At 47.3% G+C, this 19,770-nt stretch overlaps 1 protein-coding gene across 10 annotated transcripts in view; it reads right to left on the minus strand.

Annotated features, from left to right (window-relative positions):
- Nucleotides 1–19,770, minus strand: part of LOC138739667 (arf-GAP with Rho-GAP domain, ANK repeat and PH domain-containing protein 1-like) — a 200,240-nt gene that overhangs the window by 19,501 nt on the left and 160,969 nt on the right. For all 10 annotated transcript variants that reach the window (XM_069892186.1, XM_069892195.1, XM_069892196.1 and 7 more), the window contains 6 exons: nucleotides 13,071–13,286; nucleotides 12,105–12,210; nucleotides 11,460–11,607; nucleotides 9,394–9,480; nucleotides 8,649–8,717; nucleotides 7,128–7,245 (listed from right to left, as the gene is read on the minus strand). In XM_069892186.1, the coding sequence (XP_069748287.1) occupies nucleotides 7,128–7,245; nucleotides 8,649–8,717; nucleotides 9,394–9,480; nucleotides 11,460–11,607; nucleotides 12,105–12,210; nucleotides 13,071–13,286 (744 nt within the window). The remainder of the gene's footprint in view (nucleotides 1–7,127; nucleotides 7,246–8,648; nucleotides 8,718–9,393; nucleotides 9,481–11,459; nucleotides 11,608–12,104; nucleotides 12,211–13,070; nucleotides 13,287–19,770) is intronic.

A 19,770-nucleotide genomic window follows, 5' to 3' on the forward strand; every position in this document is an offset into this window, starting at 1 on the left:
GTGACCTATCGTGGACACTTGACATTTCCTCACTTGTCAGGAAGGCGCAACAGCGACTGTACTTCCTGAGAATTCTGGAGCGGGCGAGGCTACCGGCCACCATAACATCAACCTTCTACAGGAGCTCTATCGAGAGCGTCCTGGCCGGCTGCATCACTGAGAAATGGATTGGAGGTGAATCCACAGGACTATAAGAGCAGCAGAGAGGATCACTGGGATCTCCACCACCCCCCCCCCCCCCCCACCACCATCGATGTGATCTACTGGGGTCATTGTCTGAAGAGGGCATGCAAAATTACTAAGGATCTCTTCCACCCTGCACACAGCATCTTTCAGCTGCTTCCGTTGCGGAAGAGATACAGGAGTAACAGGGCCAGGACCATCAGGCTGAGGAACAGCTTCTTCCCACTGGCAGTGAGAACGCTGAACGACCAAAGCAGGTGCTCATACAGAGACTCTCATGAAACATTTATATCCTTATTTGTATAGATAATATTTATCCTGCATATGTATTGTTTGTCTGTACGTGTGTTATGTCTGGTTGTGTGTCCGCGTGTTCTGCACCGAGGACCGGAGAATGCTGTTTCGTCGGGTTGGACTTGTACAATCAGATGACTATAAACTTGACTTCAATAGCCTATTTCTGCTATTACGTCTTATGGTATTTCTGTGTCTTCTTAATCTAATTAAGTGTACTATATTTGTTTTTTTATAGTTGGATTATTTCGCCTGTTGGGCTGCAGCACGGAGGAATTTTGGTACATTTATACCTTGTGTATGACCAAAAAAACTCATTACCATTTTCAACCAGTTCTCCAGTGCTGGGGTGCAATAGGTACCTTACCCTATCAGTGGAATGGCTGACCCAACTCTGGTCCATGAGCAGGCACCCACGAGAACTGACCTGACCCTTCTCGGCCGGGAGCACAGCGCACCATCAGCTCGGCGCTCACCTGCACGTCGTCCATCACCTGCGCACCTGCCCTGGCCCCATCCACTCCCACAGGATTCATTGTCCTCACTAACCACCCCACCAGAATCAGGATCAGGATTTATTGTCTTACGGGTTATATTATATAAAAATACGTCTTTAAAAGAGATAGATTGTGGGGTTTCAGTGGAGGTCACGTCACAGAGTAACAAAACAGATCTCATGTAAAATGCAAGAGATTTACTGAAGCCAGACATTCAGGCTCCAAGTGAGTTTGAAGAGACAACGGAAATGCTTTGGAAAGAATTTCCAAAGCAGGTGCAAAAACAGAGGCTGATAAGATCTTTCAAGGATTGGGTTTGGAGCCTTGGAAGAGGTCATTTGGTTTTTACAGAGAGAGGAAAAAGCAAACAGGTGATTTCTCTTTTGGAAAGAGAGAAGGAAGTCAGTTCTACAGTAGCCTTTGAGGCTGCAACAGGATGGCAAGACCCCATTTTGAAGATGGGGTGTGACCCTTGTGGTCCTTACAAGAGGAAATGGCTGGCTAGAGTGTTTCACCTGAAATAAGGGAAACAAAAAGAACAGCAGAAGAGGTTATCATTTGGAAAACCCTTGATGGGGCAAGTTTCTTCGGCAAGACACTGACGTGGCTGATCGGAGGGAATCAGTTTGTGTCCAAAGAGAAACAAATTTCTCTCTGAAAACCAGCGAGAACCTTTCAAGCACCAGAGCCTGGTAAAGATTCATAGATGTTAAATTCTATGCACAGTATAAGAATCATCTGATATCGGTGAACTTGGAGGAATGAGAAGTGAGATTGGACTGTGAACCAAAGAACTTTCCTGAACTTATACACACATTATATACACATGCACTTAGAATTAGAAGGGGGTTAAGTTCATAGTAATAAGTTAAAGTTTGATCCTGTTTTTATGTTTAAAGAAAATTAAAAGTAACTTTTGTTTAAGTAACCATTTGTCTTGGTGAATTTCTATTGCTGCTGGGTTTTGGGGTCCTCTGGGCTCATAACAAATGTCATGAATAAGTCACTGAATTCAGTGTTTTGCCACAGCATCACCAGTGCAGACATTCATATTATAACCCATCTTACAACAATAAATATTTTTTAAAAATAACGGTGCACGAAAAGTCAGGCCGTGGCTTTGGTTCATTGATCATTCAGGAATCTGATGGCAGCGGGGAAGAAGCTGTCCTTGTGGTGCTGAGTGCTCGTCTTTAAGCTCCTGTATCTTTTCCCCGATGGTAACAAGAGTGAAGAGGGCATGGCCTGGGTGGTGGGAGGGTCCTTGAGGAAAAATGGTGCTTTCTTAAGACACCACCTCATGTAAATGAAGTGGAGTCTGGTGCCCGTGATGTCACTGGCCGCGTTAACAACCCTCTGGAGTTTATTCTTGTTCTGGGAGTTGGTGCCTCCGTATCAGACTCCACATCCAACACATCCTCCCCCGCCGTTTCCGCCACCTACTACATGATCCCACACCAGACACAGATTCCCCTCTCCTCCCCGCCTTCCGCAGGGACCGCTCCCTCCGAGTCTCCCTTGTCCACTCCTCCCTCCCCACCAACTCTCTTCTTGGGACCAACCCCGTGACTGCAAGAGATACTCTACTTGCGTCCACACCTCCTCCCTCAGTACCAGTGGTTTTCAACCTTTTTCCTTCCACTCACATCCCACTTTAAGTAATCCCTAGCCCATCGGTGCTCTGTGATTGGTAAGGGATTGCTTAAGGTGAGTGAGAAGGGAAGGTTGAGAATCACTGCTCTAGACCCAATTGTTACTGAAATATTTTGCTTGAGAAAAGTTGTCATTGGCCCATTTCCTTTGGAGTTCTGAAACCGTGCACATAACGAGTCCATGAGGGACAATTAAAACAGTGGTTTTCAAACTTTTTCTTCCCACTCACATCCCGCCTTAAGCAATCCCTTACTAATCACAGAGCACCGATGGCCTAGGGATTACTTCATATGGGATGAAAAGACCGGCTGAGGTCCTCCAGCATTTTTACTGCAATCACAGTGACTGGAGACTTTCGTGTTTCGCTCTGTTTGGTGCAGGAGCCCATCTTTATTACAAGCTCTGCTGGAGGCTCTGCAGGTCGAGTAGCATCCGTAGGGGAAGAAGAACGGTGAAGGTTCATAGAGTGGTTAAGGAGATACTGGCCTTCATTAGTTGGGGGGGATTGAGTTCAGAGATCATGAGGTGACGTTGTAACTCTACAAATCTCTGGTGAGACCCCACTTAGAGAATTGTGTTCAGTTCTGGTCACCTCATTACAGGAAGGATGTGGAAGCTATAGAGAGGGTGCAGAGGAGATTTACCAGGATGTTGCCTGGATTGGAGAACATGTCTTGTGAGGCAAGGTGAACAGAGCTGGGGCTTTTATCTTTGGAATGAAGAAGGATGAGAGATGACTTAATAGAGGTCAACAAGATTATGAGAGGCCTGTTTCCCAGGGCAGAAGTAGCAAATACCATAGGACATACGTACAAGGAGAGGGGAGGAAAGGTCAGGGGGTACATCAGAAGTAAGGTTTTTTTTTTACAGAGAGATTGGTGGAAGCCTGGAATGCGTTGCTGGGATGGTGATGCAGGGTGGAACAAGAGGGATTCTTGGACAGGCCCATAGATGTAACAAAAATAGTGGATTATGGGTGTGAGGGAGGGAAGGGATAGATCAATGGTTTTCAAACTTTCTCTTCCCACTCACATCCCACTTTAAGTAATCCCTAGGCCATCGATGCTCTGTGATTAGTAAGGGGTTGCTTAAGGTGGGATGTGAGTGGGAAGGGAAGGTTGAAAATCGCTGCTCTAGACCCAATTGTTAATTAAATATTTTTCTTGAGCAAAATGGTCATTGGCCCATTTCCTTTGGAGTCATGAAACCATGAACATCACGAGTCCTTGAGGGACAATTAAAACAGTGGTTTTCAAACCTTTTCTTTCCACTCACATCCCACTTTAAGTAATCCCTTTGCCATCGGTGCTCTGTGATTAGTAAGGGATTGCTTAAGGTGGGATGTGAGTGGGAAGAAAAAGGTTTGCAAACCACTGGTCTAAATCTTTCCCATCCATGCTCCTGCCTCAATGTATTTTAAATATTACAGTTCTACCACTTCCTCTGGCAGCTCGTTCCCTCCCACCCCACTGTGTGGAAAATTTTGCCCCGCAGGTCTCTTATAAATCTTTCCCCTCTCACCTGTGCCCTCTAGTTTTAGACTCCCCAAGCCAGTGGAAAAGATTGTGTCCATTCACCTTTTCTGTGGCCCTCATTAGTTAAAGTTTATTACTATCTGACTGTGCGTGTACAACCTGCTGCCGGAAAAAGTGTTGGAACTGTGTTACCGCTGGTGCGGGCCCGGGAGACTGGAGATGCAGGGTCCAACCGCCCAGTCGTAAATGTCGGCAGCTCCGTACGGGTTGTGAGGAGAGCCTGCAATCTTTTTAAACTAAAATGCTGCAACCACAGGGTCCCTGCGCTCAGCAACGGCCACGAGGGGTTGCGGACTCCGGGGAAGCAGCAGACTGGCTTCAGGGCACCAGAAACAGGAGAACAGTTGAGATGGAGAAGCAGAGAGACGACCCTACAGGACGGTAAACAAGGTGGCGGACGAGTGAGCGGCTCAGAGGCTGCGGAAACCACACGGGCTGCAGCCGACCTGTGGTCAGGGGACCCACATGGGCTACTGGAGACTGCCTCGTGAGAACCAGGTATCGGAGCCAGGATTTGAGAGGGTAAGAAAGATTCCCAAAAGGGCTCCAGGCGCTGAAGGGACCCTGATCGTGTCGGAGGTTCGGATCTGGAGCTTGGATGGCCAGTGGATCAAACAAGAGTCCGTGTGGCCACAGAGGCTGCGGGAATTGCTGAAGGCGAATCCACAGACACTCAGTGATTCTGAAGGGACTCCCCTTTGCTTCTCTTTATCTCGTACTGTAGGGGGTGCCAGGCAACATTTTGTCTGACTTGTGGCCGGCAGAAGGCAATTTACTGTCATATTACATGTTCTGTACTATTACATGATAATAAGGAAATCTTGACCAAAAATATATTTCTCCGAAATATGGTGCAAACACACACACACACACACACACATACACACACACAGCAATGCATTGACTTGTGACCAAGTCACATTCTGGAAGTGGGGACACAAATTGATTTGGGTGTAAGTCAATCATTATAGGTGAAATATACTTTACAACATAAGATACCACGACACACATACATATTTACCTAAACCACTATATTGTACATACACGTCTAAATAGGATAGTTAATAAAATGTAAATACTGTACAGTACCTATAAAAATGTACATACATAGGTGATCGTAGTAATAAGGCTGTGTGTGTACTGCGCTTACCCTGCCTGGTGCTGAAGTGTTGTACGATGTGAAGGCAGCTGCATATCTGTACTGTACTGTACGTGAGGTGTAGACCGTGTATGGGTCGAGCGCAATCACTTTGTTTTGGCTTTTGAGCCCACATGTTGAATGTGTGATATATGACTTAACGTCCACTAATGCTCACCAACGCTGGTCCCAGCAGAAATTTTTATCGGACGTATCTGCAATTGGACATAACTCGATTGGGCAGACGTCAAGGGGTGTGTGTGTGTGTGTGTGTGTGTGTGTGTGTGTGTGTAAAATATATATACATACACACAATATAATTTAAAATAAATAAATACAAATATTTTGAGATGATTTACTCAGCTACAGGTCACCGTTTATCAATCCCACAGCCTGTGGGTAGAAGCTATTTCCCGGCCTGGCTGTCCTGATTTTGATGCTCCTGTACAAGGTTCCGATATCTCAGTGATTCTAGTACTGGTCTTAAAAACAAGGGGATGTGAATTTGTTCCTCAGTGGGGCCTCATTTCCATAAGGGGCGCTGGATAAAGTGGCGACTCCTCCTTACAGTCAATAAAGTTAAAGAATTTCAAGTATGTTACATTCTAAATGTAGTATTATGTGACAATAATGGAACCGTTACTTTTTACCTCCTTCCTGACTGATTTAGACATACACCCACACACAGAGCATGGTAACAGGCCCCTCCGGCCCTATGAGTCCGTGCCATCCAATTCACCTTCAACCCCTGGGACATTTCAAATGGTGGGAGGAAACCAGAGACCCCCAGGGAAAACCCACGCAGACACAGGGAGAACATGCAAACTCCTTACATACAGCGCGGGATTCGAACCCCAATCGCTGGCGCTGTAACAGCAGTGCGCTAACCGCTACGCCAACCATGCTGCCCCTTAACCTTCCTCAGCCCCCAGTGCTTCAGGGGAAAATCTGCTGCCTGTCCGGCCTCACCTTATAACTCAGGGGCCTTTGGTTCTGGGAACGTCCTTGTGAATTTTTCTACGCTCTTTCCAGCTTCCTGACATCCTTCCTACAGCTGGGTGCCCAGGACTGTGTGCAATACTCCAAGTGCAGTCTCACCACCACCTTGCCCAGTCGTAACCAGCTCCCTGCTCAATGGAGACGGAACGCCAAGTATCTCATCTACCTGGTGGCTGTCCTGCTGAGTATTCAATAGTACAATCCAGCACAGGCCCTTCGGCCCACAATGTTGTGCCGACCTATAGAAACCTACTTAACCACCTAAACCTTCCCGACCTCCTGCCCATAACCCTCTCAAGTGAAGTTTATTGTTGTCCAATTGTACAAGTACAACCCGACAAAACAGCATTCTCAAGTCCTTGGTGCAAAACTCGCAGACACACAACCAGACATAACACATGTACAGACAAGTATTTCATCTGTACAAATAAATATTGTTTCATGAATATGAGAGTCTCGATGGTTAGGCAATTCCTTTATTTTTTTCCTATTTTTCTTGCATCCATGTGCCTGTTTAAGAATCTTTTAAATGTCCCCACTGTACCAGCCTCCCCTGGAGATGCATTCCAGGCACCCACCACTCTCTATGGAGAAGCTTACCCCCGACGTCTCCCCAAAACTCTCCTCCCCTCACCTTAAGCTGACATCCTCTTGTGTTTACTACTGTTTCTCCAGGTAGAAGGTGACGACTGTCGACCCTATCTACAGCTCAATCACAAAATCTTGTAGACCTCTATTTCCGGCACTTTCAGTTATGTGCTGCAGTTTGCGGTGCCCGAGAGGACACGGGGTGGAAAAAAAAACAAGGAAGAAAGCGACTGAACTGACCCATTTCCTCCCTGTCGATCACCTCGAAGCAACTCCAATTCTCCTTCTCCTTGGTGATGAGCTTGCGGAGGTACAAAACTTCATTGGTCAGCCTCTGGGCAGTCATGGTGGCGGGGACCTGATGAGAGGCAGAGAGTGTGTGAGAAAGAGAGAGAGGGGAGCAGAGAGAGTGGGGGGTGGGAGAGAGAGGGGGGGGAAGAGAGAGGGAGAGGGGAAAGAGAATGGGGAAAGAAAGAGAGAGGGAGAAGACAGGAAGAGGGGAAAGACCAGGAGGTAGAGAGAGGGGGAGATAGAAGGAAGAGGGAGAGGGGGGAGAGGGAGGACAGGGAGAGTGGGAAGACAGAGGGAGGGAGTGGGGAAGAGAAAGGGGGAAGGGGAGAGAGAGGGAAGACAGAAAGAGAGGAGGAGAGAATGGGAGAGAGGAAAGAAAGAGAGGGAAGAGAAAGGCAGAGAGAAGCGAGGGGGGAGAGAAAAGAAGGGAGAGAGGGAGAGGAACAGAGAAAGAGAAAGAGAGAGAATCTACTGAAACATATACAGTTCTCCAGGGGTATGAAAGGGAAGGTGTATGTTTGATGATTCCCCAGGAGCTGCTACTGTAAGGATCACACACTCAGGGCACAAATAAGAAAACAGTTTAAGCTGGTGAATGGGTGGGATTTTCTACCCCAGAGGGATGTGGAGACAAAGATGTTGATTATATTCAAGCCAGAGATCTGACAAAAGGGTGGGACAGCAATAGAACAATATAACTCGACAGCACAGAATCAGGCTCTTCAGCCCATCTAGTCTGTACAAAAATTTTATTCTGTCTTATTCCATTAACCTGCACCCAAACCAAATCAGATCACAGTATTGTACAGGAGACGGGATATTATGGCAAAGTTGTATAAGACATTGGTGAGGCCAGATTTGGAGGACTGTGTGCAGTTTTGGTCACTGAACTACAGGAAAGATATCAATAAGATAGAAAGAGAAGATTTACTAGGATGTTGCCTGGACTTCAGGAACTGAGTTACAGGGAAAGGTTAAACAGGTTAGGACTTTATTCCCTGGAGCGTAGAAGAATGAAGGGATATTTGATAGAGGTATTTAAAACGATAAGGGGGACAGACAGAGTAAATGTAGATCGGCTATTTCCACTGTGGGGAGGTGAGGTACAAACCAGAGGACATGGGTTAAGGATGAAAGGGGAAAAGTTTTGGGGGAACTTCTTCACACAGAGAGTGGTGGAGGGGTGGGGGGGTGCAGTGTGGAACAAGCTGAACACGGGCTCAATTTTAACACAAGAATAATTTGGACAGGTACATGGATGGGATGGGTATGGAGGGCAATCGACTGGGTACAGGTCAGTGGGACTAGGCAGAATAATAATTTGAAAGAGACTAAAAGCACTGAAGGGCCTGTTTCTGTGTTGAGTGGCTTTCTCTTTATGCCGCTTAGATAGGGAGCAAGGTTATCAACAGTGGGTGAAGGGAATCCTGCGGGGAGATGGACAGGAGGGTGACGTGAGCCCAGACGCACCTTCAGACTCAGCTCACTCTCTGCTTTCTTCTCCTCCAGGTAGACGGTGCAGATAAAATCCCCAGCGTTCTGTGGGAGGGAGCACAGCACCAGATTGGCAGTGGTATCTCTCTCCAGGTGGTGGATGCTGGCTAGTCTGCCAGTTTGCAACACCCTCCTCCTGACCCCTCTAAACCCTACCCCTCTCAACTCATCCTGTCCATCCAGATGCTAGCTAGTCCTCCAGTCTGCACACCCCTCCACCACAACCCCCTGGCCAGTCTGATCTCACCCCCAGATCTCCTGTCTGTCTAGACGCTCGCTGGTCTCCCAATCTGCACATCCCTCCCCTGACCCACCTTCCCAAAAGATCCCCTGCCATCCATACACAAATCCCTCCACCACAATCCCCGGTCAGTCTGACCCCACCCCCGGAATCCTATCTGCAACCTCTTCCTCCAGACTCCTCCCATCCCGGTCAGTCCTGAACCCCTGTCCATCCAAACTCCCAGTCTGCAACAATCACAACCCCCTGTTCATTCTGACCCCTCTTGACTGAACTTCTATCCATCCAGATGCTAGCTAGACTCCCAGTCTTCAATCCTCCCACCCCCCCCCCCCCAGTTCATAAAGTCCCAGCCTCTCCTTGAAACCCTCTATTCTGGGTACACCCTGCTGAATGACATCTGCACCCCATTGAAGGCCACCCTCTCTGTTGTGTCCATAACCCGTGGCTGAAACCCTCTAGCGTGGGGCTGCCCTGTACCTGACTAGACTGCATCACGCAGGCATCTCGCAGCTTGATAATGCTCACAATCTCGTCCAGCTGCCTCTTCAGTTGCTGCTCGTCGACCTGCGGGGGGGGGGGGGGGGGGGGGAAGGGGTGGGGAGAGGGGGAGAAAGGGTTCATCCTCATTGGTTCAATTCTAGCATGCTGTAGAACAGAGAACCATTGGGCCCATAACGTCTGTGATGAACATGACTGTGACAGAGTATATAGATATGTTTTTGGGAGATAAATTGGGAAAGGTTTGTTAGAGTAGGTCACATACAGACACTTTAAAACAGATCATATTTAAAATACTGGAACTCTGCCCCATGGTAGATGCTGTCTGAAAGAGAACTTAGTGTTCTGAGAAGTTCATGTGGTTTTGCAAGCAGAGAGAGTCAAACAGGTTTTCACTCAGAGAGAGACACACACACAGAGATAACTTGTATAGCATTACAGCCTGCAGAAGTAGCTGGGACTGGAACATGACAAGTTGGCAAGCCCATTTGGAAGTCGGCCTGGTCAAAGCCCTTGTGGTTCATGCATGAGAAGAGGACTGGCTGTCTAATGTTTCACTTGGAATAAGAGAAACATAAAGGAACTCGGTGGCGACCTGAAAGAAAGAGGTGATCATCTGGAGAACCCTGAAGGGGCACGTTTTGTCAACAAGACACTGAAGTGGTTGATGGAAGTACATCAGTTGTGGGTGTCCTGGAACAACACATCTCTCTCTGAAAACCGACAAGAACCTTCCTGAGTGGTAACCACTTACCTTTCAAGCACCAAAGCCTGGTGAAATTCATAAATGTTAAATTCTGTGCACAGTCTAAGAATTGCCTGCTACCAGTGAAATTGGAGGAATGAGACGTGAGATTGGACTGTGAACCAAAGAACTTTTCTGAACTTATATACACACGTGCTTTTAGAAATAGAAGGGGGTTAAGTTAGGTTAAGTAAGTTAGTGATAAGTTAAAGTTTGATTCTGTTTTCATCTTTAAAGATAATTAAAAGCAAATTTGGTTTAAGTAACCATTTGTCTTGGTGAATATCTATTGCTGCTGGGTTTTGGGGTCCTCTGGGCCCGTAACATGACACCCAATTAAATGACACCTCTCTGACATGCCCATGATCCATGTCCCTCCATCTCCTGCACATCCACATGTCTATCCAGAAACCTCAAACTCTTCTATTGTATCTGCTTGTTGGAATGGAGGAAGGGTTGGGGTTGGGGATTTGGGTGATGGTGATTGGGAAGGGGGTTAGGGAGTTTGGGTTGGGATGGGGCTAGTTAGAATGGAGAAAGGGTTGGATTGAGGTTGAGGTTGGGGTGATGGGGGTTGAGGAGGGGGGAGGGGAAGAGAGTTCAGGTTGGGAAGGAGTTTCATTGGAGTGGAGGTAGTGCTGGGGTTGGGATTTGGGGGGGAGGGGGTTGAAGTGGAGTTAGGAGGGTAGTTTTGATTGGGGAGGGTTTTGGGATGGGAAAGGGGACCATTGGAGTAGAGGCGAGGCTGGGTTTTGGCTGATGATGACAGGAAGGGGAGGTTGGGTGGGAGAGGGGTTTGGTTGGGGTGGAGGAAGGATGGGGTGGGGTTTAGGGGATGGGGCTGTGGTTAGGAGGGGGTTGGTTGAGGTGGAGGAAGGGTGGGGTTTTGGGAACGGGGCTGTGGTTAGAAGGGGGTTGGTTGGGGTGGTGGAAGGAGAGGGTGGGGTTTATGGGGTGGGGCTGTGGTTAGGAGGGGGTTGGTTGAGGTGGAGGAAGGGTGGGGTTTTGGGAACGGGGCTGTGGTTAGGAGGGAGTTGGTTGAGGTGGAGGAAGGGTGGGGTTTTGGGAATGGGGCTGTGGTTAGGAGGGGGTTGGTTGGGCTGGTGGAAGGACAGGTTGGGGTTTATAGGGTGGGGCTGTGATTAGGAGGGAGTTGGTTGGGGTGGTGGAAGATTTGGGTTTTGTGTGATGAGGAAGGGAAGGTGTTGAGAAGGAGGGGTTTCAGGTTGAGTTGGGGAGGTTGGGGTGGATGCAGGATACTGGGGAAGAAGGAGTGTGAGAGGGCGCCAGTGAGACTCACATTGAAGAGGTCGACGAAGTGGTTGACGAGGTCCTCCACCACGCGGCCCGCCTTGTTGTCCTGCCCGTCAGTCTGGAACAACGTGGGCCCAAACACGATGGCCAAATTGTGCGTGGTCATCTGGTTCTTGTCAGATACCTTCTGCACGCTGGAACAGAGACCAACCGGTCACTCAAGGGCCCCAGAGACCCTCCTACATACCGACCCTTGACAGTGAATGAGTCCTGATCACTGGGGTCTTCCTTTCCTCCACTTATGACATTTATCAAAGAATTACTGAAGACCCTTTCCACAGGATCTTTGACCCACTACCATCAAGAAGGAGGTACAAGAGAACCAAAATCGTGGGCAAATCCAGGATTTGAACCAGGGACCTCTCGCACGCAAAGTAAGGACCATACCCCTAGGGGAGGAGGGAGGGGAGAGGGAGAGGGAGGGGAGAGGGAGAGGAGAGAGGGAGGGGAGAGAGGGAAAGAGAGAAGAGAGGGAGAGGAGAGAAGGAGGGGAGAGGGAGAAGGAGGGGGAGGAGGGGAGAGGGAAGAAGGAGGGAGAGAGGAAGGGGGAGAGGGGGAGTGAGGGACAGAGACTCCAGACTCCATTTTATCCTGCAAACATGGGTAAGAATGGCTGAGGATTGGTGTTTACCAGTACAGATGATTGATCAGGGCTTTCAGGGTGGCCCGGTTGACCATTGGCAAGTTGGCGAAGAGTTTCTGATAATACAGAATCTTTGACCACTCTTCGGAGATCACTGAGGGAGAAAGAAAGCACAAACATGGAACATTCCAGCACAGTAACAGACTCTTTGGCACACCATGTTGTGCTGACCAATGGAAACCTACCCCTCGCTCACTGCCCTTAACTCTCCGTATGGTCAGTGGACCAAGACCTTCAAACTTCAATTCCAACTGGGATTGTTATCCCGTGGTGACAGTGGGTGGATCCACACTCTTGACTAGCCGTGACACGATGGAAGATTCCTGGACGAGAGTCAGAGCTCTGGGGGAATGGAGGTTGTTGACCTCAGTATCCCGGGGTAGGGAGATTGTTGGCCCCAGTTCCCCAGGGGAGGGACCCAGAGATGGGGGAAAACTCATTGCTCCTAGTACCCCAAGGGTACTGATTCACCTGAAGCCACCAGAGTTTGGATCTTCACTCACCAGGAACAGCAATGACCAGCAACATTCCCCCCCAATCCCCTCCGCCCTCCAAGGCCGGACATCCCAGATTTTTATTACAGCGCCAACAACCTGGGTTTGAATCCCGCGCTGTCAGTAAGGAGTTTGTACGTTCTCCCAGTGTCTGCGTGGGTTTCCTCTGGGCGCTCAGCTTCCTCCCACCTTCCAAAACATAAGGGGCTTGTAGGCTGATTGGGTGTAATTGGGCAAAATGAGCTTGTGGGCCTTAAGGGCCTGTTATCGTGCTGTATGTCCAAATTTAAAAATCAATCTCATGCTCTTCCTCTCCTCAAACGCCCCTTTCCACTGTGCTCACATCCCGACCACCAGGAACGGCTTCTTTATCGACTCTAGCTCCCCGTGACTCTCAACCTTTCCCGTCTCAATGTCCCCTGCTCGGGGAAGGAGGGAGCCCAGGAGTGGGTAGTCATACATGATGCATGGAGCCACTCTTGGTATGCCTTGTCGGTGAAGATGCTCTCTCCGATAGTCTCCCTGAAGAACCGCTTCAGAGTGTTGGATACATCGTCAACTTGGTGCTCCCCTTCCCTCAGCTTCACGCTACGGGCATTCTTCAGGAACATCTCCAGCAGGTTCGTGGTCTTCGATTTTTGCCCACTCTTCCTGTAGATGCCTTCGGAGGTTAAACCTGCAGGATTGGACCATGGACAATTAGATTTCCATCCAGCCACAGCCCGTTCCTGCAGTTCCTTTTGGAAGGAGCAAAGGGGGAAAAATATTTGGAAGCACGCCACCCGCCGAGAACCTTCTGGAATTTAGCTCGGACGAGAGTGAGGTGTTGCACTTTGGGAGGTGAAAGCAGACCAGGATTTGCAGCGACTGTACTTCCTGAGAAGACTGAAGCGGGCGTGGCGACCGGCCACCATCACGTCAACCTCTACAGGAGCTCTATCGAGAGCATCCTGGCTGGCTGCATCACAGTGTGGGTACGATTGCTGCAGAGAAACGGATTGGAGGTCAACCGACAGGACCGTAAGAATGGCAGAGAGGATCACTGGGGGGGTCTCCCTCCTTCCCATCGACGTGTGATCTACCAGGATAGTTGTCTGAAGAGAGTGTGCAAAATGATCGAGGACCCCTTCCACCCTGCACACATCCTCTTTCAGCTGCTCCCGTCGGGGAAGAGATCAGGAGGATCAGAGTCAGCCCCACCAGGCCGAGGAACAGCTTCTTCTCACAGGCAGCTAGAACGCTGAACGACCAAAGGAACTGCACTGACCACCTGAGACTCTCATATTTATGATGCAATATTTATTGATTTATGTGTATGGATGAAATACTTGTCTTTCATGTGTATTATTTGTCGTTATGTTCATGTATTTTACGCCGAGGACCGGAGAGCCCTGTTTCATCGGGTTGTACTTGTACAATCAGATGACAATGAACTTGATTTGAGTATTAGGACCCTGGGGAGCACTGTAGAACAGAGAGACTGGGTGGGGGGGCTACAGGCACACAGTTCCATGAGGGGAGGAAAGTTTAGAGGAGACGCCAGGGATTTTTTTTTATGCAGAGAGGTGGGTGCATGGAATGTGTTGCTGGGGACGGTGGTGGAGGCAGGTACAAAAGGGGCCTTCAAAAGACTCAGGCCCATGGACGTAAGGAAAATAGAGGTTTGTGGGTGTGAGGGAGGGAAGGGACGGTTCGATTGTTGGAGTCAGTTTACGTAGGTCAGCACATAGTCGGCTAAAGGGCCTGTACTGCGCTGGAACATTCTTGGAAAGGTGCAATGTGGTATGGAGGGGTAGTGATGGAGGAGTTCGGCAAACTTGCCCTCATTGGTAAGGACAGGGAGTACAGGAGCAGGAAGCGGGAAAGATGTTGGAGAGTATCGTGCTCAGTTCTGATCACCCAGCTCCAGGAAAGGTATCGTGAAGCTGGAAAGGGGCAGGAGAGAGGGAGAGAGAGGGAAGGGGGATGAGAAGGAGAGGAGAGAGAAAGGGGGAGAGAAGGGGAGGGAGGGAGAGAGAGGAGGAGGAGAGCGAAAGGAGAGGGAGGTGGAAAGGAGAGAGGGGAGAGGGAGGGGGAGACAGGAGAGAAGGACATGGAAAGAGGGAGGGGGAGAGGGAAGGAGGGAGGGGAGAGGGAAAGGAGAGGGGAAAGGGAGGAGGATAGAGGGAGGGAGAGCCAGAGAGGAGGGAAAGGGAGGGGAGACAGGAGAGGGAGAGGGGAGAGGGATGTGGAAAGAAGAGAGGGAGAGAGGGGGAGAGGAAAGGAGGGAGGGGAGCGGGGGAGAGGAGAGAGGGAGAGGGGAGAGGGGAGGGGAGAGGGGGAAAGGAGAGAGGGAGAGGAGAGAGGGAGAGGGAAGGAGGGAGGGGAGAGGGGAGAGGGAAGGAGGGAGGGGAAAGGGAGGAGAAGGAGGGGGAGAGGAGAGTGGGAGGGGGAGAGAGACTCCAGACTCCATTTTACCCTGCAAACTGAGTCCCAATCGGTTGGATAAGGAACAATGCTGAACACAAACATACAAGCTAGTTTTATAAAAGATAAAACTAGTCAGTAAAGCACAATAAGACCACCCCATGGACACTGATCCAACATCATTTTGCTTTAGACACCTCCTGCATGGGGAAAAAGATCTACACTAATGCAAGTATCTGGTATCAGCTTAAAAACAAACTGCTGTCCATTCAAATTAGAGATGAGGTGATCTTTGTTCCTCTCAGGGCATAGAACATTACAGCACAGTACAGGCCATTCAGCCCACATTCTTATGCTGACCTCTATGGGTAGATGAAGCAGACGATTCTGTGGCTTCTCCTATGCTGGGACGGCAAGGCCTAATTTGAACCTGCAGATTATCTTGGCAAGTTAGAACATTAGAAAGAGGAGCAGGAGTCGGCCATCTGGCCCATCAAGACTGCTCTGCTATTCAATAAGATCGCAGCTGATCTGGCTATACACTCAGCTCTGGCAGCAGACCGGTGCAGAAATGGGGAGAGCAATTGAGGAGAAGCAGAGGAGGTGACCATACAGGATGGTGACCATACAGGACAGTGACCATGGCGGCGGACCAGTGAGGGGCTCAGTGGCTGAGGGTCCCCACGGGCTGCAGGCGACTTGCAGTTGGGGGGGAGGGGCCTTCTGGAGACTGGCTCATGGGAACCAGTTATCTGACTGGGACTCAAGAAGGTGCAGGGAGCAAGAAGGGCTCCCAAAGAGCCTTGGACAAAAACCTTTAATTCCCCTATTCTTCAAAAAGACATCGGTCTGTCTTAAACACATTCAAAGAGACAACCATCCCTACTTCCTTGGGCAGAGAAGTCCGCAGATTGACCCATCTCTGAGAGAAGCAGTTCCTCCTCCTCCTCGTCATAGCAGAACCATAGAACATTACAGCACAGAAACAGGCCCCTTCGGCCCTTCTAGTCTGTGCTGAATCATTTTTTCTGCCTAGTCCCACTGACCTGCACCCAGTCCATATATTGTATATACAGATTATATTGTATTGAGATTTTATTATAAAAAAGGAAGGTCTAAACCCATAACAAAGAAAGAAGCTGTTTGGTCAAAAAAAAAAGACAAAATTCCTATCGGAGTATAAATTCTACCTTCAAAATAAATCAGAGATTCTAAAAGTAATTCAAAAAGGGCCCCCACAGTGTTTGAAAATTTACATTCAAATTGGAAATTGAGCATCGAATCTTCTCTAAGTTTAAACTATGGCATGAAATCACACAACCATTGAGCATTAGGGTGGGGTAATGTCCCTCTACCAAAGTAACACCACCCACCCAGTCATAAGAGAAATAAAAGCTAATACATGTAGATCAGATGCTGTTAACGTTACGTCACTCTCTCCGACAATACCAAATAAAGCAATTAAGGAATTAGATTTAAAATTAACTTTAAAAAGTGCAGAGAAAGTTAGAAATAATTTGATTCAGTACCTCTCAAGACTCGGACTCGTCCAGAACATATGAATTAATGAAGCCTCTCCATTGTTGCACTTATCACAACGAGGAGATACATTCACTTAACAATTAGATTGTTTTGACTTTGGACACGTGAGCCCTATGGATTACTTTAAGTTGTAGGAGAGAGTGGCGAGCACATAAAGAAGTGATATTAGCCCATTTGAAAATTACATTCCAAGTTTCTTCAGAAATTAAAAGCTGTAGAAATTAAAAGATGCAAAAAGCTGTCAAAATTAAAAGCTGTTGGTCCTGTTCCCAGGCTTTTTTAATTTTATCTGAAGGATCCTCTTATTCCCAACAACATATCATAAACGTTAGAGATTGAACCATTATTTTAATTGTAAATTAAAAATTACATCAATTAAATTCTTATCAGTTCTCTTAGGAAACGTAAGCAATTGAGATGATAAAAAATCTAAAATCTGAAGAAAACGAGTATTTGGTAGACTGTATTTAACTGACAGTTGTTCAAAAGAAGCGAGACTCCCCTCGACAAATAAATCTTTACAACATTTAATGCCCAATTTATATCATTCTTGAACAGTTACATCAATCGTGGAAGGATTAAAGAAATAATTAGAAAGACTAATTAGAGTCTAAAGGACTTCTATACAGTAAATACTTAGTTATTTACCATTATGTAAATCTTGAGGCAAAGCGATGTAAAATGTTTATCTGTTCTATCAACAAATTAAAGTAACAGCCACAGAGTTTGATTTGTTGGATTAAAAACATCGAAATTCAGGATATCACACCTCACGTTTTGGATAAGGATACTTTGAAATGAGGATATATTAGAAAGAAGAAGGTGTCGTCGACACGGGGGTCCCCCAGGACTGCGTGCTCAGCCCACTGCTGCTTACCCTACCCTCCCACAACTGTGCAGCGAGATATGGTTCTAATCACAACATCAAGTTTGCGAATGACAGGACCGTGGTGAGGCTCATCAGCCTACAGAGGGGAGGCTCAATCAGTGATGGACTGGTGCAGAGACAACAACCTACACCTGAATGTCCACAAAACAATGGGGGGGGGGGGTGTGGCATGATGGCATAGGTGGAAGATGTGTGAAGACACCTCCCCTGGCAGAACTCTTAAAAACCCGACTTCTAAAGTTTTTATAACTTTTCAGAAAATATTGGATATACAGTTGATATATTTTAGAAGGCAGTTATGAGGAAAACTATAAGGCACAAGCAGTAAAAAAAAAGACTTTCAAGTACGGAAGAACTTGGGCCTATCTTTGAAATGGAGCCTGCAGAGTTGATTCCTGCTCACCCAAGACCACAACAGCAGTCCCTGGGTAAAAATCACTTGACTCCGGCGCTGACTCCACGCTGAAGATGGCGCCAGAGCCCGAAGACATTCTCCTCCAGACTATGAGGAGCGACCGCGCATGCGTGTCTGACCGTGCCAGACTTCTCTCGACCCAGCAATGCTGGGCTGACAGGAGGGGGGAGGATCCAAACTCGCAATCAGGCCGAGATGCCATCAGTGTCAACGGAGGAGGAAGAAGGAGACATTGGAGGGGGACTGGAGGAAGAAGATATTTATCCAGGTACGGAGGAGGAAGAGGCTATGTATAGGGGTCGGCCCACATCTAAACATGTATCAATGAAGTTTAAATCTCACCCTCATTATTCAGACCCACCAGAGAGAGAATTTGGCAAGTCAGATGGGTCAAGGTGTTTCACCTATGAAGGAACAACTTACTGATACGAAGGGGGAAATATCATCTATTAAGATGGATATGGCAAAGTGTGGGAAAATGGCGGATAAGGTACAAGATAAATTGAGGAAGATTTTCATGATTCTCAGGAGGATGCGGAACAACGTAAAGAGAAGATGGGTCCGATGGAGGATTCATTCACTGGATGGGAAATTCAGAGAAATGATTTAATGAAGAAAATTGACGCGTTGGAGAATCAACGTTGAAGGAATAATGTTCAAATTGTTGGTCTCCCAGAAGATTTTGTGGGTCCAGACCCGGTTCAGTTTTTCCAGAGGTCGATCCCTGAAGTTTTGGGGTAAGAATATTTCCCGAACGGTCTGGAATTGAATAGAGCTCATAGACCGATAGGAAGGAAACCTCTCCCAGGTCAAGCTCCACGTTCTGTCCTGATTAGATGTTTACGTCATCAAGGCAGAGAGTTGATTTTAAGAGTTGCTGTTCAGAATGCGAGAAGTAATTGGTAATTAAGAATAACAGATTTCTTTTAACACTGATTTGATCCAAGCTGTTATTAAATGACATAAAGAATTTAATTCTGTCAAAGCTGTTTTGTGGAAGAAAGGATATAAATTTGCTTTGCAGTATCCTGCTGTCCTTAAAGTTTTTTATGGAGATTATCAATCTCATTTCTTAGTGACTGAAGCTCCCACATTTGCTAATTCTCTACCCGATAATAAACAGATGAAAAGTCAGGAAAGCTTTTCTCAACAGCCTGCATTGGCCCAGAAGGGGAAGAATGGAGGGCGAGAGAAGAAATTGCAACAGTTTATTGATATTGATATCGACGATGATCAAGTTAATAGAGATCTGGAGGAAGCATGTCATACTTGAAATGATTTGTTTGTACCTTTTTTGTTCTGTTCGGGGGAGGTGGTTTGGCTGCCGACCCTTCCGAAGTCATTGGTCACTTTGTGGGATTCGTCACTCCCTCATAATTGAGGGGGGGGTAATACAGTATTATTTTTAGGGTTTTTTTGAGTATGGGTTTTATTTCTTTTTCTTTTTGAAATTTCTTAATTTTTTTGTGTGGTTGCCATGGAGAGGAGTTCCACCATGTGTGGTAAGGTGGTTTTTGAAATGAATTGGAATGATGGCAAATTTAAATTTTGCTACTTTTAATGTTAACGGGCATAATAATCCGATTAAGAGAAAAAGTGTTAACGTATATTGAACAAGTTGAAGGTTGATGTTGCTTTTTTGCATGAAACACATTTGACTAAGAAGGACCATCAGAAATTGGACAATTTACAGCTGGGTTGGACAAGTTACAGCTTCTTCGCTGAACTCAAAAGCAAGAGGAGTGGCTATTTTGATTAATAAAAAGTTATCTTTTAAACTGGAATCAGTTATTGAGTCAGTTGGTAGACTTTTAGTTGTTAATTGCAAAATATTTTATGAATCTTGGATCTTAATGAATATTTATGCTCCTAATATTGAAGACGAGAAATTTATGTTGGATTCTTTTC

This window comes from Narcine bancroftii, chromosome 7, assembly GCF_036971445.1.
Source record: "Narcine bancroftii isolate sNarBan1 chromosome 7, sNarBan1.hap1, whole genome shotgun sequence".
NCBI lineage: Eukaryota > Metazoa > Chordata > Chondrichthyes > Torpediniformes > Narcinidae > Narcine > Narcine bancroftii.